Genomic DNA, 23,348 nt, shown 5'->3' with positions numbered 1-23,348 from the left:
AACGAGAAACTGGGAGACAAACTCAGAGAAAGAGGAGAGAAAAAGAAACTTACTTTAGCCAGCAGTGGTGAAGCCAGACGCTCTGTGACCGATTTAAAAGCCGCTGTGTGCTGCTGTTTGTAGCTCTCCTCTGTCTTCTTTTCCTTCTATATGCAAAACATATGACAATGACATTAATGTGCCCATACACGTGACAATATGAACATGCAACGTACATGCAAGACTCTAATCAAGCTTAAACTTTTTAGGAGATTTTTTTAAATCAAAAAATATTGACAAACATATTGACGAATCTGGGACTAATCTCTAAATGATGTGATGAATAACACTGTGAAAAATTCATGACTTACTACTAATCTGTCCTACCTCATACTGTGCTGGACTCGGGGTCTCGACAGATTCCTTTTTGTAGAAAAGGGAGCTGCGTTGAGAAGAAGAGCCAAAGCCTCCCGTCTTGGTTTGAGAAAAAAACGCCTTTTTAAAACTTTCCCGGGCTAAGCCATGCTCAAAGACATTGTAGGAACCTGGACCTGGACAGACAGAGGTGTTCACTGTGCATTTTTACACACCTGACCTTAAATAAAGCAGTCCAGGACTACATCGTAATTGGTTGTTGTTCTACTTTCCCTCAAAACCAGCACTTGTTAGTTTTATCTGAAACAACTACGATGATGCAAATCTTGCCATTCAGGCACAGCTATTAGACACATGTTGCAGAGGTGTAACTTTGGCTTAGTGGCACATTTGGCAGGGTGTGTAGCATTCATGTTGTGCTGACTGGGAAGTGACATCTGTGCTACACCTGTGCTACAATAACTTTCATACGGAGGCATTTTACTGCTTTTCTAACATCTGTCTCCTCTGCAATATGTTGTGTTTACAGATGTACTTCAAAAAAAAAAAACTGAAGAACGAACAAATGGTCCTTTGCACTTTAACCTAAGAAAATACATATTTGTTATGCAGAATTTGTTAACAGACACACATGACAAAATGCAGCAATATTCAAATATTCAAGGTAGCACAAGTGAAAAACATTAGCATTTTCTCCATTTTTCTCAAGCTAAAATAAAACTAAGACTTTGCCAAAAACTTTTAAAAAAGCAATAAAATATAACTAAACTATCTGTATAAAGTGAATCATCAGAACCATAAAAAAATTAAGGCAGCTTCTTAAAATCAATCATGTGATGCATCACATCTGTTAGTTCTGCTCCACAGACTGCAGAGAGATGTTTGGAAAAGAAAATACAGAAATAGATTTAATGTTGGTGTGCTCGTAAAGTCTAAGGGTTGTTTTTACATAAATGACTGCTGTTCAAAGTAATATAGGTAGCAATGCCGAAATAGACGAGGCACTAGTTTTATTATTCCTTGTGTTGTATTTCAAAGGCTTAATGCAAGCAGACATCAGAAATTAATCATACCTCTATAAATAAGGGTTCACTCATGGGACAACACAGCGTGCTCTCTCTCTCTCTCACACACACACACACACACACACACACACACACACACACACACACACACACACATAAGTCACGTCACTTTCATTTCTTTTCAAAATGTTAACACAAGCTGCAAAGTAGTACTTATTCTTAATTATTACTTGTTAAATTGAGTATAATGGCCATGTCAGGTTAAACTCTGATCTTTCAGAGAACATGGCTTGTTTAAAAAAGCATCAAAGGCTAATAAATACTGTCCTCTAACATTAAAAGGCAGCAATCAAGTGCAAGTCATGTTTGACATGGTATGAATATTAACTGAAAAGCCTCAGCTATTAACTAAGAGAAAGATCTTGTCATGGTCCGGGTGAGCACGGGGTTTTTCCACTCCGCTGGGTTCTACCTTCAGGCAGAGACTCCAATCAGCTTCCACACCTGGTTCCAATCAAGTCACCTGCATATAAGACCAGCATTCACAACAGACCTCGGCCAGATCTTCTGCTAACCCATGTCAGTGCTAGGCTGCGAACCCCTTGTGAGAACCCTCAACTACTGCTTTTCCCTTACCGTGTTTTTCTTTGTCATAGGACCCACCTGGCAGTCACGTTTCCCGAACTACTCTCATCTCCGCCTGGACGCTGGTTCTGTCATCTGGTTTCTTCCTCTCCACCATCGGACTACACCTGCCTGCCTCCCTGCCAAGTCCCTCACTCCACGCATATTCTGGATCCTCTCTGGACACTCCTCACCCGGAACCCCCTGGACACCCCTTCCTCGCATGACACTTTAAACCTGCAACGCGTAAGCCCTAACCTCCATAGCCTAATCCTGCAGCTGTGATTCACTGGACTGCCACTGACTACTTGTCTCTTCTCATTATAGTGACTGCGTACCTCCATCCAAGCCGCTGCCTCTTTTTCCATCCGTGAAATCCAGCACCTAGCCATAGCACTCAGTTTCATGTTCACAGTTTGGCCTCACAGTTCACAGTTCATAGCATTTCATAATTCATAGCATTCATAGTCTCCTGTTGTGTAATTTCACTAGACACTTGTAAATAAAGCACTGTGTTCACGCCCGTTTGCCTCCCTCTGTGTCTGCATTTGAGTCCACACCCACAGCCGGGCCCTCTCGGCCGTAACAGATCTATGTTTCAAAATCTGTGCAAAGCAAGAAACCCACAGTTTGGAGCAACAATTGATTACTAGATATCTGCTAAACTACATTCTACCGGTCAGAGGAAAATCACTGCCTGTGCATTCAAGTACACACAGACATACGCACACACAACAAAAACACATATTGACCTGGTGTGGTGCCTTTTCTGTGGTTAGAAGAGAAGCGAGGTGCAGTGACACCAAATGGACTTTTCTTTATTCCTGAGGTCCTCTTCAGCAGCTCCAGGGCACAGCGCGGGTCATTATATGTACCAACAGGGGGCGACACTTCATTCACAGGGCCAAACCTCTAATGGAAAGAGAATAAAGAGAATGACACAGATGAACGCGTGAAGGAAGAAACACAAAGTGAGGCGTCTTAAGTCAAGTATCCAGCACACACTGAAATTTCACAATTGAATGTTTAATAGCCCTCTTCTATCGATCAAATAGAGACCAACACAGTTTCATCTCCTCGGTGTCCATCTGGAACACGGCAACAAATCCAGCTGCAAATATCCACAGACTCCGCTTCAATCAGTCAAAGCTTTACTTTACCAGAGTCAGCTGGGCCCTCATCTCTGTCCAGGTCATTTGGGATGAAAAGCAGTGGTGGAGGAAGTTCCCATGGTGATATGGGTTTGTTTTTATATCAACAGTCTTTGTTCCTAATAAAGACGTTTTTTGGCAGAAGTATGAGCAAACATGCACAGCTGAAAAAAATCAAGAGAGTTGGGGAAATTGTGTAATGATTGAACTGGGGTTAACATACAGTAGATATTTTGTTGGAGCACAGCAGGGCTTTGAGATGCTAATCTGCAAGCACTAGTTTGATTGGTTTAAACGACTACTGTATCACATTTGATAAACCTAAGTCATCAGCGTGATTAAGTTTCTCCCCTTAAAACCTAAATAAACTGAACAATACATTTTTAAAAATTCCAGATGTAGCAAATACTGTAAGATACAAATTAAAACTCATATATACAAATTAATATTTAATAATTATATTTTAATTCGTCAGAAGATTCAATAAACACTTCATTTAAAAATAAATTTCTGGCAATTATTTAATAGTTCAGGCTTTAAAGGGTTAACATATCATATATCAATAGCATAAGCAGGGTAATAAATGAAAGTAAAGTTATTGCATTTCATCATGAGAAGGACACAAATTTCATGACAATTCATTCAAATACTCATTGAGATATTTCAATCAGTAACAAAGTCAGACAACAACACAAATCACTATCCATAAAGCCATAGTTCTTTCCTGCCTTTTTGCCTCAAATCTCAAATCCCAATTACATGTGGAAAAGCTCTTCTGACAAAACTAAAAAACACTAAAGGCAAAATAGAAAGAGCAAAAGTGATAATGAAATCAATGACACAAAAAATGAGAGCAGAATGCATACAGAGAGAACTAAGTGGCAGGATAGAAAATGAGATGGAGAAACAGCATCTTCAATGCAAAGATAATGATTCACACAATCAGGTATGTAATGTTCTTTGAACATTTTGCTGATGGCAGCCTCACTTCCAGGGTGTTTCTCTAATAGTCTATTATAACAACACAGGAAACCAAAGAACCAAAACAGATAAGTTGCCTTTTTAGTCAAGATTACTGAAGGTGAACTATGCTTCAGTTTAACTCACAACGGAACCATTCAGCAGAGGAATACAAATCACCTGATACCTTCAAATGGCAGCGAGGCTATATTAACAATGCCTACCCCCACACAAACCACAGCCAATTCCTCAAATGACTGATGTTCAACTACAGAATGGTCTTAAATATAATGTATTTGGAGGCATGCCAATTATTGATTTACAGTTTGCATTTAAACAAGATGCAGCCTATGGAAAATTAGTTGTGGGGTAATGAATTGTGTTAGTAATGCACAGCTGAATTATTGAGCTTTTTTTTAAGGTAAAAAAAACGTGAAGGGAAAATAAAGGAAGAAAATATGTTTAGATGGAAGAAAAAAACTGAGCGAAAGTTGAAAATGACACAGTGGGGAAGTTTTTTGGGTTCGAGATTGAAAAGAGAAGAACAAGAATGACAAGAAGAGCTGTCCCAGGGCCAAACCACACTATTTTTTCAAACGCAGTTATAGAGCGGGGGTTTGTGACCATCTGTCAATCTGATTCTGGCTGTTAACAGGCACATTTTCCCTCTTTAACTGACATGCTGAGCTTTGTTACCACTTCACATGGATGCTGGATTTTTTTTCTGCTTCCTGTTGTTCCATTTTTAAGCACATATGATGAAAAATGCCAGAGCAACTCTTTTGAAATTCAAACTCAAAGCCAAAATGTTCATTGGCACTGTTGAGTATTTCAGTGACAGAATGTTATAATGACTGTTAAAGTGAAAAATGAAGACACGGAGAGAAGTGAGACTATAGCCCAAGTACAAGAGCTCTCACTGGTGCCATTTGGCAACAAACAGCTATAAGTTACACTGTTGATGTCAGTTTATACTAAGCAGAAAGAAGGTGGACTACAAGAAGTGAATCCTATGGTGGCACAAAAAGGCCAAGATGTATAACCTTAGCCAAAATGTCTACGCATACACAGGGTGGGTGACGTGAGTGTTTTTTACATGGTGTGTTAGTCCACTGAGCATTCAATGTCAGGTCTGAAGAACGTAACGTGTATGTGGGTTTGTGTAGGTCGGAAGAAAAAGGACAAAAACTAGGAGAACAACTAAAATTTCTGATAAATTCTGAGATTATTTTGAGTCTGAGCTGTTTCACAAATTCAGAATAGAAAGACTCAGCACACATGCTGCCAGTGTGTAAATTGCTAATAGGCTAGAGCTTGACTCAGCACTCAGCAGAGACAGTCAAATTTACATGAATAAAGTGAGATAATGAGTTCTTTGAACAGAAATAATTGTATAGCATTAAAGACATTCTTTCTTGAGTTTAACCCCCTAGGACCTGGCGTCCACATATGTGGACATCACATTTTGGGTTATTTAGACCAAAATACTCAATTTTAATCTACAAGGGCCTGATATCCACTTATGAGGACATTATACTGCTACTGTTGTATCGAAATTTTAAATGAATGTCCTTATATGTGGCTCTCATTTTTCTTAGAAACAAAAATTAGGTTAAAAAAAAATATCTGGTAATTCTTTGTTTTTACATTGATCAGGTCCCAATCAGCCCAAAAAGTGAAATTAAAAATGCATGCCGTGGAAAAGTTCGGGTCTTAGGAGGTTAAAGAACAAGAATTGGGTGATGCTGTATTTTACCTTGACAAGCCCGAGGCTTATTAACTTCTCTTTGTGAGCATGATTGACTACAAATGGTAGTTTGTCTTTGACAGCATAAAAAGGATTTGTTCTACAGCACTCTTGGACTGACCAATACTCAGTGCAATGGAAAAGTTAATGGAAATCAGTGAAGATCTAAGAAGCAGACTGTAGATTTAACTACGATCATTAGTCCTAACAACTATATGTAAGTAGAAGTTGTTCGAATGTGTCACCATTTTGTAGTGGTGACACACCTTGGGTCTGGAAGAAGACCCAAGGTGTGTCACCCACAGACAAAAAGAAATTGGTGCAGATTTCAGAAACCAATAAGGCTCAAGTTGGTCATTAACTGGTCATTAACAGTGTCACTGTTCACAGTGAAGTGAGTTTTTGATTGCCGTGGACCAAGATGGTGCCAACAAAGAAAGAAAGAAAATCAAAACCTCAGCTGAAAGCTGCAACTGCACACGTGGACGAGCCAAATGGAGGAAGGTTTTATCGTCAGACGAGACAGATTGAGCTATTTGGCCTCACTGACAAGAGTAATGTTTGATGGGGTCTTTCAATCCTAAGAATACTGTACCAAGAAGAGAGGTCAAATATCCAGCCAGAGTAAGATAAATAAAGATGTATACTGTACAATTACACAGGAAAAACAACAGTTCAAAAGAAATCATTAAAAGGCAGAAATTACCATGATATACATGCCCATGATGAGTGTATGTAAATTTCTGACCACAACTTTAAATACTATCAGTGTGCTGCACATTAAACTCAAGGCTTTGTTTCTAGGCCACATCAACACTAAGGGAGTAAGGAACATCACGGTTTGTACTAAATCACATCTAGATCACAAACAATAGCATCTGCTAGATAATGTTATCTTCATAGCTTAGCTACCATTTTCCATTTGTATTCAAATATCAGATGACAAACGCGATGTCTTCTTAAACACTCTATACTGACGCATACATGAAATTCATTTTTTATGTTCTCAGGTTGTCTCTGCACAGCATCAGCTGCAGAAACATTTCTAAGCTCCTTTTAGGATTTTGTGAGAGCTTCACGGCTCTATGCTTATTCAAGCATTATCATCTATAAATAAAAATAAATAAAATCATGCAATCCACAGACCGTGATTTTTATTAAAATGTGTGGATTATATGAGGAGCGATCAAAAAGTTTTGTGGCTCAACCAATAAAAGGCACCTGATTTAAATTTAGCTGTTCTACCCTTCAAGGTTGTCACACATCTGAATTCACATGAATTCATGGAGCAAAGCCTCATAAATGTCGAAAAATGACAGGCAATCTCCTGTCTGCATTCCTGATCTCATGAGACACTTTAGGGCTTAAAGATTGTGAACTCCTTCGCTGAAGACTGCTGTTTGCTGTCTGTGTCATAACCACTGATTATACTTATCATAAACGTTGGATCACGGGAAGTCGTCCAGAGGTATGTATGCAGAGACCACCTTGAAGAGGATGGTGGATGAATTTAATTTACATATTTTCTTCATCTACCTTTTGGTTTGTTGTGTACAGAGTCCCAAAACTTTTCATTTTCACATCTTAGTGATTATTTACCATCAAATTCAAAAAATGAGGTTGTATTTTTATTTTTTTTTTAATGAGGGTATGGGGAGAAGCAACCAAACAAAAACATGGGGACAAATACAGAAACGCATTAAGTATAGCACACAGAAAGGTCTTACAAGCGATCAGACAACGAGTAAATAAATAAAGGGACTGGACGACTGGAAAAGTGAGACCAAATAAAATCCATGTTTTCACAATGTGTCAGATTGATGCTTTGATATTGGAAAATTGGGAAGTCAAAGGGAGGAGAGATGAGAACTGGAAGATTCCAACTGTTCCTCTTTTATCCTTGCCTCTCTTGCTTTTTTCACCCCTCCCTCCTTTCCTCGTTTCCTTTCCATCCCTCCACAGGATAACAGTGTCAGATGGAACCGGACTCACAGTGAGACGAAGATCTAAGAAAACTGTCGCTCTCAGTACTTCACTGAAGATGACTTGTGACACATGCACGCACACACACACACGCTTCTTGGTGGGTGTCAGTGACGACATCACAGGGTCGATGCACCAACACAGCATGTGGTCGAGGAAATTAGGTCATAGCAAACTGTGACACACACACACCCATGCATGCACACACATGCATAAAATACATCCAAGAATCTAGCATTGGCCGTTTTCACCAGTAAAACTTTTACGTTTTAGATCTAATAAAGGTAGTTTTTGGAATGTGTTTATGCATGTGTGTGTATATCCCAACTGTGCTTGCATATCAGCAGCAACTTGAATCTGAATCTGACTGCACCTAATATACACACAATCTGAATTCGTAATTATGTGTGAGAACATGCACTATCACGTGTGTCAGAGCGATAATGAAATCAGTCTGAGAATTTCACAGGACTAGATCTGTGGGCCAGTGCCACGGAAGAGGAGAAGACAGCTATTCTTGAAACGTGAAACTACACATTTTCACGTCCTTCATCTTCGCTCCTCTGAGCCTCTTAATAAACTCATCTTCACCCCTATCTGAAGAATCCCTCCCATCCCAGCACATCAATTAAACAAGCCAAGAAGGGCTCAGTGTTGTGGATCTGTAACTGATCTGAAAGTATTTCATATTAAAAAGCAATCTCCTTTGAGATATTGTACAGTAAATTGAATATATTTGATTCCTGTAGATTATGTCCAAGCCATCATATATTTCAGCCTGTCATCAGACTCAGAGCTATGAGACCACTGGTTTGAGAAAAGAAGAAACACTTTAGGACTGTACCTGGTGTAGTACTGTCTAGTGCTATATATAGCTTATAATGGGACTGACTACATGAAAAGAATTCAGATTAGGAGGGAGTTGTCTCAGACAGTGGATGAACTGAGAGGTTGTACTATGGCGCAGTATAAAATAGATAAAGATTTGGAGTCTAAGAATAAATTTATGGATTTGCAAAATGACCGTAACAGTTCCTCTTTGAAAATGATAAAATATAAAGGTGTGTCACCAACCCCTTTATTCATATTCTATCTTACAATCAATATCATGTCAACTAGACACTTGCTGCAGTTGCTAGGAGACAGCTAACTACTATATAAATACCTAACTGTAGTACAGTAGCTAATGGGGGTTATAACTCTGATACAAACAGAGGTTTAATTAATAGATGTTAATAATAATGATTTATTTTTACATAAAATTAAAAGTAGAGAAATTATAGAAGCATTCTTGCATTTAATCTAAATCTGTCAGATCGTGCAGACCAGAGGAGAGGACCCAAATGCAGTTGCATGGACACAGGAGCTAAGTGAAGGCAAGCCGTTTATTTAGGCTGATAGACAAAAACTAATACAAACGTGAGAAAACCAAACAAATTACTAAACTAGAAAGCTAAACTGGGAAATTAAACACTAGAAACCTGGAAGCCTTGGAACATAGAAACACATGAGAGGTAAACAGATGCTCTCACAAAGGACCAAGGAAAACAGAGTACACAATATACACAATGTGGGATGATCAGAGAAGTGGAAATACATGGGAACACAGCAGGAAGAAATTTGCACATAACGAGACAATGGAAGCAAAACTAAAAACCATGCACATCAGATGAGGGACTGACAAAATAAAACAGGAAGTAGCATGCACAGCAAGACTCAGACAAGGACACACATGCTTGACACTAGGACAGGGATAAACAAACACGAGAGAACACAACAGGCAGGAAGACAAGGACGAAACACAAGAAGAACATGGGAACAGGTAAGGGAGACAAAACCCCAAGACATAACTGGGATAAGATAGAGAGAGAGAGCAGGAGACACAGAGCATGAAAACAAACAGACATGGAACCATGGCAGACCTAACATGGAAGATCCTAAGGGCAGAACATAAAGGTGAGTGTAAGAAGACAGGAGGAGAACACTAAAGAAACACTAAGACAAGACTGAGGGATTACAAAGTTATTGCAATACTGCCCAGTAAGATACAAATAAATGAACTGACATAAAATCAATGCAACAGCAACACGAAAACCAATACATAAAACTGAAATATACCATATTATCCTGAAACCAACATAGGTTACCACAGACCTGTCTGGACTGTACCTCAGTTTTTGAGAGGAAGGTACAAGAGAATTTCGGCAGGCCGCCAGGCTCAACAGGTTTCTCAAACTGACTTCTGATGTGATACTGGCCTGGACCAGGAACTCCCTGTTGGGAAACAGAAAGTGAAATTTACAGTACATCAAAGGTGAAATTTATCGGGATGCATTTAAATGATTTGCTAATATCACCTTTCGTGTAGCTGTGTCAATAAGAAAAACAGGAGAAAAGCTGAGGAAGTGAAAGAAACAGAGGATAGGATGCAAGGACAGAGTTTCTGAGATTGCGCTTTCCTGTATCTCTTATGAATGATGAGCACTCACTGGCAAGGAGATGAGGCTGAAATATTAAGAAGATCGAACGGAAAAAGAGCAGAGAAAAAAAATGCAGCTAATGATGAGTAACTTGTGAATACATACAGGAAAAAGCCCTTTTCTTTCTCTGCTCTCCAATGAAGTCATTTATGTAAAGAAACAGAGCAGAAAAAACAATCAGCATTAAGTGTGCACAGTGTTTGTGCTTTTGTGAGACCGAGCTGTAATAGTCATGTCATACGCCAACTTAAGAAGACTACGTAATTTTGAGGCAGCAATCATTGCATCTGGCAAAGCAGCAAACAGCACTCACAGAGAGGCTGACAGTGAGAGGCTAAGAAAACCTGGACACTTTCTTACAATCACACCTACGCACATTTCGACGCTGCCTGATACAGAGCTGGGCATTTTTCTGTCGGTTGGAAAACAACAAGGTTTCTCTACTGCAGGTGGTTTAACTAGTTCTGCAGTAAAACATCACAAAATTCTTTGGCCATTGTTAGCACTGTGAGGGGGAAGCTCAGTGAACCTCTGGACCTTCCCCATGCCATAGGACAGCTCAGAGTCTATTAATGAACAATGACTATATTGCCCTCTTATTTCCTTTCCTCTTAATCAAATTTGCCACGGTGTGCTTCACGTACAGTAAGACTGCCACCATTTTCTTAGGAAACCTGTTTTACTGATTTGCAGCACATACCTATAACATTTTTTCCACATTTAATAATGATAAGAAGATATGTGCCTGTTTTGTCATTCATAAGAATTTGGTTTGCAAAGACTTTCTGAAGAGATTTACAATGCTTTTATTTCATCATTGCATATGCAAATACATTTGCATATGTGCTCAAAAAGAGTCTTCAAAGCTGGCTGGTTAAAATCAAATCCAGTAAAATACATGTGTAACTTGAGAGAAAGGAACTCTGTGTAAAGGTTTCTGCATGCAAGTTATTGCCAAGTGTTCAAGAAAAACTGTATTCTACCTGAGCACTCAAAGCACTTTATATAACAGACCTCATTCTCCCATTCATACAAGCACTTCCCCCCCCCCCTAAGCTTAAATGCTTTCTGTCTAACTTTCACACTCCGATGGATGCATCAGAGAGCAGCTCAAGGGTTGCCCAAAGATATCTGCCATGCTGTCTGGAGTAGCCAGGGATAAAACCATCAACCTTCCGATTAGTAGATGACCTGCTCTACAGCCACGCCAACTTTATACAACTTCTCTATTATTTTAGGGTCTTTGCCTTACAGTATAAAGTACTTTGAGGAGACCGTGGTTGTGATTTGGCTGTATTTACATAAAATTGAATTAAACAGAACTTTAAGCTTTTGTATAATGTCTTTGTTGATACAGTTTTAAATCAAACCATACAGTATATAGACATTCTTAATTTTTTTTACAAAGATAACAATGCCTTTCTGTCCCAACACACATATTATAATTAAAACGCATTTAAATGAATATATTGCATGCCCAATAGGCTCAATTTACAGTTTTAGAGGTAGGTAATCCTGTAAGTTAAACTTCCTGCCAAGAATTCTTCCTTCTTCCCCCCTGGGAGCTGTGCTGCTTCCCTGTTTCTAAATATATCACATGCTGCAAACATAATATCACCACCCGTGATAACATTAACATGATATTCACAGCATTTTAAAGGTGAACTGACAGTGTAATTTGTATATCCAGGGTTATATCAGACACTGCACGGGTACAACTTTATCTGTTTTTCTTGTGTTTGCAGGGATGCACACTGTAATGGTATCTTAAAGTGGTTTGCTCAGATATTGCCCTAGCTATGTCAGAATGTCTATTTAATGGGTAAATCCTGCACACAGACTCTTAAAGTCTATAGGACACCAGCAGCCCCGAGCCATTAGAGGCAGACTGTCTGCTGATCTCCAGGAAGTAAAGGTGTTTGTCCTGAGTGTCCCCACTGTGGGAAATGACCCATCTGGTCAGTGTATGTATGTGTGGGAGTACATATGGGTTGACATGTGAGATACTAATGATGACGGATGGAGGTGCAACCAACATGGTGGGGGTCCAAATACAGCATATAGAACACACAAAAAATACACAGACAGTAAAGTCAGTGAGAAATTTCAGGTAAATTGAAGGTACGTGTTTAAACAAACTGTTTAACGGTTAAATATAGATAAAGAAAAGTGAAGAGAAGTAAAACAGCAATAAGAGGCTGTGAGAGACAAAAGGAAAACAAGTAATGGGAAAAGCATAAATGACAACAAAAAAAACCTAAACGGTGCATTTACCTTTTTTCATGAACTCCAGCCTTCACCTCGCCCTCTCTAACCCACCGATCGGTAAAATAAGGCATCACAGAGCATTACTCTGCCAGCACAGTCAAGTTCATATGCAGGTGAATAACTACCCTCTACTCATCCACTTCCAATATATTAGTCTGTAGTAAAAGCTTATGTTTTACTGCCCCCTATGAGATGAACTAGTGAACTGTCTTTCAGCTTAGAAAAATCCATTAGGAATCCAACATATTTACCCGGTTCTCCATGTAAAAATCACACGTTAGTTACCTGTTAATCAAAGGCCTGTTGTTGAAAGGTACTACCATATACATTGTATTTTAGTGTAATTAAATAATAACATGACATGCTCAAACAGAAGGTTAGAGGACTCATTAGGCGGGGTCAGAGGCAGTGCTCATTTTTCAATCATAATGTGATTATGATGGCTTTACATTAAATGGTACTTACAAAAGGACCATAACACAGAGATCATTTTTATAATTAAGTGTGATTAGATTTATTTGTGGTCAGCATGCAGCATTCTCAGGGAGAAAAAAAAAACACAGTGTGACAGTGCTGTTAGTAAGTTTCCTGCCTCAGCTTGTAGCACAGCTCACTTTGTGTGCTCAAGCTTGTTTTTCCTCAGTCTTTTTAGTTCCAAGGTTGGTTAGTGCCTTAAAAATAGCAGGTTCTGCTGTCTTGTTATTTTTTCTGATTTTAGAGTAAGACTACTGAAACAAATATGAGAAAATATCATAAAATATATAAGTAACACAAATAAAATTAAGTCAGTGACTTCAATGTCTATTATTAAGCATAACTGAGCAAGATTATTTAATAATTGAATGGACACATTCAAGTCTTTGTTTTACAAAAGCATAATTCAACATTATTCTTGTGCTGTATTGTACTATGTTGGCTAATAATTCATACAGCAATAGCTCAAATAACTACAGTGCTGTGAAAAACCTACCTCGCCCCATGTGAAAAACTAACTACAAATGGAGAAAACTTTAAACCAAGGAGAACACCACTGCTGACCAAAAACAACACAAAGCTTCGTCTCACATTTGCCAAAAAACATCCTGATGATTGCAGAGACTATTGGGAAAATATTCTGTGGACTGATGAGACAAAAGCCAAACTCTCTGGAAGGTCTGAGTCCTGTTAAATCTGGTGTAAAACTAATGCAACATTTCACAAAAAGAACATCGTACCAACAGACAAACATGATGGTGGTTGCATCATGGTCTAGGACTGCTTTGCTGCTTCAGGACGACTTGCCATAGTTGATGGAGCTGTTCTGCTCTCTACAAGAAAATCCTGAAATCAAATGTCCAGTCATCAGTTTCTACCTTGAAGCTCAAGAGCACTTGAGATAGATAGATGCAGCTGGACAATAAACCAAAAAAAAAAAAAAGTCTGGACTTAAATTCAAATTTGAGATGATTTGGCATGACTTTAAACATGCCCTCCAAAAGTGATGAGAAATAAATCACTGTCAGTTGCTGCAAATGCTTGATTGCAGTTCTTGCTAGCAAAGGTGGCACAACCAGTTATTAGGTTTAGGGGCAATTACTTTTTCACACAGGGCCAGGTAACATGTAAGTGGAACTGGATGTGGAAGGGGAGAAATACTTGTTCATGATACTGCATAAGTTAGTTGCTGTCAGCTCTGTAGAGCATTTGTGTGTTAGTGTTTTGCCCACTGTTTTCACAAGCCACAGCTTTATTTTTCAGCTTTACTTTGATCAGTCATTTTGTGGCAGCAACAAGAAACTTCTCTTAGCCAAAATGATCCTATAAACTAACTGACAGATACATGTCCAAAAACTAAAAGACTGAGGGACCAGTTCGTGAACATAGTGGAGTAGTCATCAGCTAAAGAGTCAGTTTAGCTGATGTCTTTACAAAAAACCTGTAAAGACCAAAAACAAAGATGAAAGGAGAGTGAATATCGCACTGACGTTAACCAAGTAAATAGAGACGTGACTCAGTAAATGTTCTGTGTCTGCTTGATGTCTGCTACTGCGTTCACCACTAGGCTAACAGCGTGATAGCACTGGAAGGTGCTGGATTTTGCTGACATTTTAATTAGCACTTGTGACCAGAATGGCCACTCTTTAGGATAATCATTTGGGTTACTTAGAATGTGAATCTCCTGTCACTTAAAGTTGGCTCCAAAATCAAGTCAATCCCCAGATGCTCAGTTTAAAACTTTACTTGCTTGATGCAAAAAACTGTTTTGGATTCTATGGCTAATTTTTCTCTTTATTCCCACTTTCTTTTTTAATAACAAACAGGTTTAAACTGAACTAAGAAATAAAAGTAATCAAGATCATGTGCATCAGCACTCTATGTGACATATGGGTGCCAACCAGAGGGAGCTGTGTGTTTGCTAGGTGTCACCTCAGCTGATTCCAGTCATTGAACTAGACCTCTTGACTGTGTTGGCAGTGTTTGTGAGCATTTTAATGCATTTATTGGAAAAATTATATGGCTTGTATTTACTGTAGTGATCAATGCCACCTTGGCTGCATCAGCCGTTCCCATACAGATTGTGAGCTCAGAGTTTAACCTTGATTCATGCCCTCTAAAGCTTTTTTTTATCATTGATTTAAACCTTTATATATGGAATCAAAGGGATACAAAGTCATGCCAACCCACCTTCTTTTCTGCCTGCATGGACACAAGTTCATGGTAGCGAGGGATGGCAAGCTCAACTCTACCTCTCTGATCCTTTTGAAGGTTCACATTCTCGTACTGTGTTTCTGGGACTCTACAGGAAAAAGAGGCAATGACAATGTCTTTCAAAATAGAAAACATAGGCAAACAAGTATAATATATACAAAGGGGGAGGTGTTCAAAAGCATACAAAATAGAACAGAAAAAATGAGAATTGGGGAAAAAATATACTGACTGAGTGGCAAAGACAAATGTGGAGTGGAAAAACAAATAGAAAGAGAACAGCAAAGCAAAGAAAGTGGGAAGCAGGGGAGAAGAGTGGAAAGTTATAATCCAGAGTAAAGGAGCTCATAAGGATGAAATGCCTGTAATAACTGTAACAGGAGCAAAGACTGAATATACTGTTATTTTTAAACATTTCCAGTAGTCACATGTGTGCCACAGACATGGCTGTGTGGATGTTTTAATGTCTACCTGCACCAGTAAACCACCTTCCTTTTTATTACTTCTGCTGCCAAGGGACAATGATGCTCGAATGGTTTGGGTTCTGTTTGATCAGAAGGTCAGAGTTTCAGCCCCAGCCACCACTAAAATTAACCTGCTGAACCCTTTAGCAAGGCTGCTAACCCTTTCTGATAAAGATGTACCATATCATCGCTGACACCAGCTGTCTAACAACGGTGATGCACAGTCAAAAGAATTACACTGTGCTGCAAAGGAAACGTGACAAATAAGGGCTTCTTCTTTTTCTTCTAAGTCAATTCCTTTATGAATAGCTGAGCTGAGTGTGTGCCCACCCATGTAGAAGTGCTTAGTAAGCGTCATCCTCTGTGGCCATCAATAGAAATGGTATTTGAAAAATGTCAACTGTAATGCTCCAGCTATAGGATCAAAGTAATGTTTCACTTTGGAAGAGCAGCCTCTCTATTCAGCGCACATCTTGGTAAGAGTTCAAGAGCAGTGAACATCTGAGATCCCATGCAGGGTAGAGTGTTATCTAACCACCCTCTCAGCTCCTTGCTTCAAGATGTGAATTTGTGAAAATAAATTCCAAATCCATGCACCGGTGGTTAGCCATCAAATCAATTTAAATATCAATATTTCAGAACTGCACATGATGCTACATGGTTGTTTGGCAAGGCTCTCCATAGGTACTGCAAACTTAAGGAGTTCCTACAGAAAACTTACAGAAAACCAGGCATGTGAAGTTACATGCCTGGATTGTTAATTAGCTGTCCATGGGACTGTTTCTAGCAATGATGTGATACTCACAGTTCGGGGTCATATTGTCCTGGAGCTGGTCCCACATCCACCTTCTCCTCAGATCTCCTCCCTGTCATGTTGCCAAAGTGGACCCCTTTATATTTCTGTGTAGAACTCATCTCCTGGAGAGAAGAGAAGAGAAGAGAAGAGAAGAGAAGAGAAGAGAAGAGAAGAGAAGAGAAGAGAAGAGAAGAGAAGAGAAGAGAAGAGAAGAGAAGAGAAGAGAAGAGAAGAGAAGAGAAGAGAAGAGAAGAGAAGAGAAGAGAAGAGAAGAATATTTGTCTTCCAGCCCATATTCTTGAAGACTGAAGGAAATATAATTATGCCAGGTGTAGATCCTCTATATTTTATAGATTGCACTTCCATTTTACAGCTTAAAAATTAAGAAAGACTTCTCTAGTGGGTACTAGTCTGCAGTATTTGAGGTAACATTTGTGAATTTTTCTCAAAAACAGCCTTCCCTTTCCCTCTCTCTCTCCCTGCATTTTTACCTGCATTTACCCAGTCTGAGACTTGCTAATCAATATGCAGAATAAATAACTCAAAGCTGACAAAGCAACCCAATTTTAACTTACAGATGGCAAAAAAAACCAAATAAATTTCAGCAGTGGAAATAGGTTTGCATAAGAGCCACAGAGGGAAGATTACACTTTGAAAACAACAATGGTTGCACAACAACATCTGTATTTGAAACTAGTATGAAAGCAGTCCCCTTCACACCAACACTGACACGATTAACACCTCACACAGCCACTCGATATTGGATTCTTTCTCTGATTGATATGACATTCTGTAAATGAGCTAAAAAAAAATAAAACAAAAACCTAAATAAATAAAAATTAATGCAACTAATAGCTAAATTATTGTTGGCACTCTTGTACCAGCAGTGAGTGTCTTCTAACTGAGAATGAGAAGGGAGTAGGGCGGAGGAAAGAATGATGTTATTTGTTTAAATGGTGAAGGTTCATGACCGATATTAAGATATTCAAATGCTTTTTTGTGTCCTATATATGCACACACATGCCAATAAGCCCTGATATTATCCATCCATTCGCTTCCGCTTATCCTTTGCCCTGATATTATATTACATATTAATAAATACATGTATATATATTATTAATCTAACAACTATGCATCTATTTTCCTGTTTAGATTGGTGATAATGTATTGGTTACAGTATCATCAATCTCAAATTCAAACAATTATCTGCTGCTGCCTCATTCACAAGGAGTTGCCATAACAGAGCAGCTGATTAATATGATTAAGCTGATTTTTTTACCCAGTGCCTTTCCTGACACAATACCCAATGGATGGACTGTAGCTCTACTAAATATAAGAAAGATTAAATGCTTTACAGCATTCTGTTCATAATATGTGATTCATATAAGTAGCCTTCTTCTCAGTTTGGGCTTCAATTCAAATAATTCATGTTTCTGACAATGGCATAAGTCTGCTGCTTGCAGCTCAAAACTGAATACAGAAAAAACACACAAAAAATGTTTGCTAGATTAAAAAAAAATCAAAGCTGCAAACCTTTTTTCATTTCTCTTTTAACTTCTTCCTTGACCCAACTGTCTGTGAGGCAGGTTATGGAGGTACTGCCAGGCAGTCTTAAAAAGTTTCAAACTCTGTGTGGTGCCTGTCTCCTTATTTCAACTTTAACAGTGACTGGAGGACAAGATCTAAGGTTAGGCTCCCTATGATCCCACAATCAGGTTTCAAGGAAGGGAGATAAGAAACAAGGATGTTCAAAAAAAGCAACACTTCTCTACTGCTTACAGACACAAACTATGATGATTTTGCAGCCGGCACTGAACTCAGAGTCACAAATTGCCTATTTATGTCAAGGAAAGCTTTTAAAAGCAAAAACAACATTGCAAATAGAGGGCATAAAGATGTGCATTCAGATATGATGAAATGGAAAGGCAAAATATGTATTATTTATATAAAAATTTGAAAAAGTGGACTAGAAAAAAGGGCTGGTAGGGCTGTTTTTGTGGCAGGTTCAATACATTGAAACTCCTAATTGTGTGTTACATAAACTTATCCACAATGTGCCAAATGCTGATTATGTGTAAAATGACTAATGCATTATGTTAGGGCCGTGATTGTATGGTGTATTATGGACAAACTATCATTCTCAAAGGCTTTATTTTTTTTTTTAAAATAATAAATTAAAAAAGCCTGCTGGTATAAAATAAAATAAGAGGTCTGACAAGTGATACAAATATCTGACATATTAAAAAGAACAACATAAATAAAGACGTTTCAAAGTGTGAAATCAACAGAAGGGTCTGATTTTTTTTAATCTTTTTGGTGTATTTTGCACCACAAAGGATTGCGTTGCAAATCCTTAATAATAATTTACACCATGAGAGTTATGATCAAAACTCTTAGTCTTAGTCATTGTCAGCTATAGGGTCTAACTGGTAAAGACATTAACAATGGTCTGCCATAGCACACTGAAGCATGTTTCCTGGTTAAATCAGAGAACCGTGCTGATATATTGCTTAGATTGACTGACTAGAAAAGCTGAGCCATTATGTTGAATGCGCACTTATTTTTCTGCTTTGTGAAATAATGGTGATATAACACCATGAAAAATAATGTTTTCATATGTTTTTAGAAAATAACATAAAAGATATAAAATGTATTTTTATAGGTTCTTATGTAATGGCTTTACCTCTTTTACTCATCTGTCTCACTAGAGATCAGTTGGGCTGTCAAGTAAAATAAATCTGACATCCCTGGTTCATAACACGACTTTTGCCCAGTAATTTGTCATCACGTGTCCTGGCTATCATCAATAAGTGTTCACAGAGCATAACTTGACATGGTGACGATGCTGTGCACAGCTGAAAGCTGAAGAAACAAAGCAGATATTGTACAACAGATTTTGGGGTCTGCAGAGTCTGCATTCCACATCACCATCTGGATGGCCGTTAATTCGCTAAATTTAATACTGCACAATACTGTGAACTAACAAAATATTAAGTGGTTCTTACTGCATTATTCATGGATTTAACATATGAACCATCGTATGTACTTTAACCAATATATCAGTGAGGAATCTGTATTATACAGCTTAGCAGTCTGACTCTGATCCTGTGTACTATGTTGATTTGGCCAATTTAATACACAGAAGTCAGTTGATGTTGTTTCGTAAATACAGAGTCCAATCATATCTGTAAATAAAAGTGATTAAACATGTTTTTGTGCTTCTCAATAACACAAAGATAAAAAAAAAAAGTTTTGTTCTTCTGATGTCTTTCTAATGTCTTATCATTCAGAGATTGTCCCAGGCACTTTGAAGTTATGTCCTCAGACAACCACTTAATTCTTCCTCTGCACACTTTTGAACTCAGTCAGAGCACGGGGTGGGGGAAGTGTTTGAGTTTAAAGAAATAAGTGTGTCAGACGGATGAACAGAGGGAAGGAGACAGACAGATACCGAGGTCGAACCTTCAAAGGGAGAGCAACAGAAGCTGAGTCAAAGGAGAAAAGAAAAAGAAAAAGAGCCATGGATGGATGCACTGCTGATAGCCCTAAATCACAGCACGCCTCTGTGCCTGCGCCGGTGTGTTGACACAACCTCGGCCAACACTCAAGGACGCTGTTGACTTCCTCAGGTCATTAACAGATGAAAAATTACTTAATTGAGAGCCAGACCAGCAGGCGTGTGCATTATTTTAAGTGAATACAGTAATATAGCTTGAAGAATAATTACTAATGGCTCTCTTTGTTGGCATGTAAAATGGATGAGCATTGGTGCACTGTGGCTTTTTTAAAGTGGAGCTGCATTCATTAGCTATGGAAATGGTTTTTGGGCCAAGTGAATGAGGTGGGGTGGGGGTTCAGCGGTGCATTAGATCTACCTAACACTAATGGATGTTGCCTCATGGAAGAGAAAGTACACTCAGACACATACTCGTACTGATTAATGAAAGCACGCATGCATTCACAAATGAGGGTTTCACCTTTTCTGATGGATGAATGTTCAAACTCCAACAGGACTTCGAAATTGTCTGTGTGTATTTGTCCTTACCAGCAGCGGACTGTAGTAGGCTGGCCCCATGGTTGTGTCCTTAGGAGGGGGCTGTTGCTTACGGAGGACACCCCGGGCATCCTCTTCATAGCCATAGGCCTGGCTCGGGGAGGGAATGGATGGAATGTCTGACTGAAGAGCTAGCCGGAGACCTTTAGCCTGCAGCCAATGCAAAGAGAAAAAAAAGGCAGGAGAAAAGCAGAAAGAGTAAAGCAAAAAGTCAGGGTTTCTGTTGGAAAAAAATGCCCTGGCTTACAAAGCAGCTGAGCAGTGCCTGGGGCCAATAAAAGACGAGACTGAGAGAGGGACAGAGCGAGAGGGAGAACCATAAATGAGGGACAGAAGATCAGCAAAAGATAGTGAGGGCACGATGAAGAGAAAAAGAAGTAAAAAGTAGAACTGCACCAGTGCAATAGAAACCAGAGATACTGAGGGAACATAAAAAAAGAAATCGAATGAAAAAAATGCCAGGAAGTTTTTCTACTGACTTTCTGGGATCTGAGAGTAATGTAAATGTACATTCTTGCTTCTTGGTTAATTACAACTAGCATAAAAAAATAACGCCTACTAAGACGCTCGCATTCAGCTCTGGAGGAGCAAGTTTCAAACGCACCAAGTTAGGTATCCACTAATATCCACAGATAACAGCTTGTAAAGCACTTACTTATAGCTGATTTTTGCATATATTCTTGAAAAAATTACAAAAGGGATAAACAAGATACTGTGTCATTCATTACCATTATTCCATAGTTCATATATGATATAGAATGCGAGTTTGCAAGTGCACTCAACACTCAAACCAGCACAAACAGGATGAAGAGTCTTCTGTACCAGCTTTTGATTGTGCAAGTCTCTTCTACTTGCTTTATTCTAAGAATAGCAGTATTAAAATGGGTATTACGCCTGCCAATGGGATTTTGCCCAAAATGTACACCAAACACAAAGAGTTAAAAAAGTTTGAAAGGCCAAGAAATAACAGCACTAAAGTGGATATGTGGGCATATTCAGCATTATAAAGCCATTGCCATCTATGATAACTGAGTATTTCAGAAGAACAGATGTATGACATAATACAATAAAAGTAGCAAGTGTCAGTACTACTCATGTACTATGCCCTCCTATCTTCACCCATATGCTTACCACTTTGTTGCCAGGCCTTCCAGGGTGTCCTACATTAGCTGTCACAGCCCTGTGTGCCTTTTTTGAGGCAGGCGACACATTGTAGGCCCCAGGGCCTGGAACCTCTGACACCACATCCTCAAAACGCTTGGAGCGGTTCTGAAGACTGCTGCCACCATGGACATTTAACTGAAGAGACAAGGGTTCAACAGAAAGCCAAGCAAAGAGAGAATAAGGCTGGTATCAAAAAATATATTTCTTAAAATATTTGTTTTAAACCATGGACAAGCAACATCGTCATTTAGCTTTTGTAAATTAAATGGATCACTCACCTTGACAGGTGAGCAGTCATAGTGTCCAGGTCCTAATAAACTCTCACTGTCTTTGGAGAATATTGATTGCCTGGCACTCAAGGAAAGGAATGGTGCATAGCCATCTGCAACAGTGAAAATTTTCCCAAGGTAAGGTATACAAATGACTGCAAGCTTGCAGGACGCTTTATTTTCTAATACACTTATGTAACTGTGAAACAACAAAGCAGCAGGAAGGTTTTTTGCTTACATATTTTGTTATACTTCCAAGACATATTAATTTAACTTTTATCAATTGAAAGTGTATAAGCAGATTCAAATCTGTAAGCCTAAATATTCGACGTTCTTTCTTTGCAAGCTAGCTAAATTTAATTTAAGTTAACTTAAAGTTTTACAGTTTTCTGAAGAAGAAAAAAAATGATTTTGGGAGGACAGATATTTTTCCTTGTAAGTACCTGATATCTTGTAACTGGACTGGCTCACATTGTATGATCCGGGACCAACAGCAGACGATGCACCCCCTGCTGTCATGAAAGTCACTCTTGGAGCCCGTCCGTACATGTTTAACTCACAGAGTGGTAGTCTCGCTAAAATGTAATTACACAATAAATACTCCTTCTTTATTCTGTGATAGGGTGTAGCTGTACTTTCATTAAATTATGCTGCACCAAGGTTAAAAAATGCCTGCCCTGTGCTCCCCTTTGTCAGGACTGCGCTGGTTACTTCGCCTGCATAGTTGCTTGGTTACCACATATTGTTACATGGCAACTGCAGACCGAACACACACGGAGGAGGAGAAGTAAGCAGAAGGACCACAGAGACAAGACAGGCGAGTGAGAGACGTGGCACTCTGAGAACTGAAGTTCATGGGAGAATTCAGAAGAAGAATACAAGCTCCTACATATTTATATCTGTCATAGTACCAACTGCTCTCCAAGTGGAACACCTGACTTTCTCTTCTCCTCCTGCTGTTCTATTTTTCTTTCTCTCCCTCGTGCGTGGTTGTGCTAGTGAGCATTAATTTTGCTCGCCTCCTCCCGGAGTGGGCGTGGCTTTTCCAAGCTCCCGCTGCAGCACCTGTGCACCATTATTCGCTCACCTGTTGTATTTAAGTCCAGCTCGTTCCGCTGCTCGTAGTTAGCTCGTTTACCGACCCAGTGTAGCAACATAGCTGTTCTCTCTGCTCTCCTACTGGACGAAGCATATCTTCGGAACATAAAGACAACCTGTGAGAGTAAACTAAGAAACGTGCTTTTGACTTGAGGAAAGTCTAAGTCGTGATTGCTTTTAGTTAAAAATCACTGCCCTGTAGCCTAATACTTAGTATATATATATG

The 23,348-nt window shown here is 39.0% G+C and overlaps 1 protein-coding gene across 3 annotated transcripts in view; it reads right to left on the bottom strand.

Annotated features, from left to right (window-relative positions):
• Nucleotides 1–23,055, bottom strand: part of stpg2 (sperm-tail PG-rich repeat containing 2) — a 58,506-nt gene extending 35,451 nt beyond the window's left edge. The window contains exons 1-10 of one of the 3 annotated variants that reach the window (XM_085475560.1): nt 22,468–23,055; nt 22,034–22,137; nt 21,723–21,890; nt 20,583–20,741; nt 16,547–16,659; nt 15,257–15,368; nt 9,999–10,118; nt 2,756–2,915; nt 367–530; nt 54–146 (exon numbers count right to left, since the gene is read on the bottom strand). In XM_085475560.1, the coding sequence (XP_085331686.1) occupies nt 54–146; nt 367–530; nt 2,756–2,915; nt 9,999–10,118; nt 15,257–15,368; nt 16,547–16,659; nt 20,583–20,741; nt 21,723–21,890; nt 22,034–22,137; nt 22,468–22,573 (1,299 nt within the window). In that variant the 5' untranslated portion in view covers nt 22,574–23,055. The remainder of the gene's footprint in view (nt 1–53; nt 147–366; nt 531–2,755; nt 2,916–9,998; nt 10,119–15,256; nt 15,369–16,546; nt 16,660–20,582; nt 20,742–21,722; nt 21,891–22,033; nt 22,138–22,467) is intronic. The other 2 variants (XM_085475558.1, XM_085475559.1) reach the window with 2 other exon arrangements.
• Between the last annotated feature and the right edge of the window lie 293 nt (nt 23,056–23,348).

This window comes from Copadichromis virginalis, linkage group LG12 (assembly GCF_057382275.1).
Source record: "Copadichromis virginalis isolate Kocher_CV1m ecotype Utaka linkage group LG12, C_Virginalis_male_GT1.1, whole genome shotgun sequence".
NCBI classification, from domain to species: Eukaryota; Metazoa; Chordata; class Actinopteri; order Cichliformes; family Cichlidae; genus Copadichromis; species Copadichromis virginalis.
The sequence above is the reverse complement of the archived record's forward strand: the minus strand, read 5'-3'. Positions and strand labels throughout refer to the sequence as shown.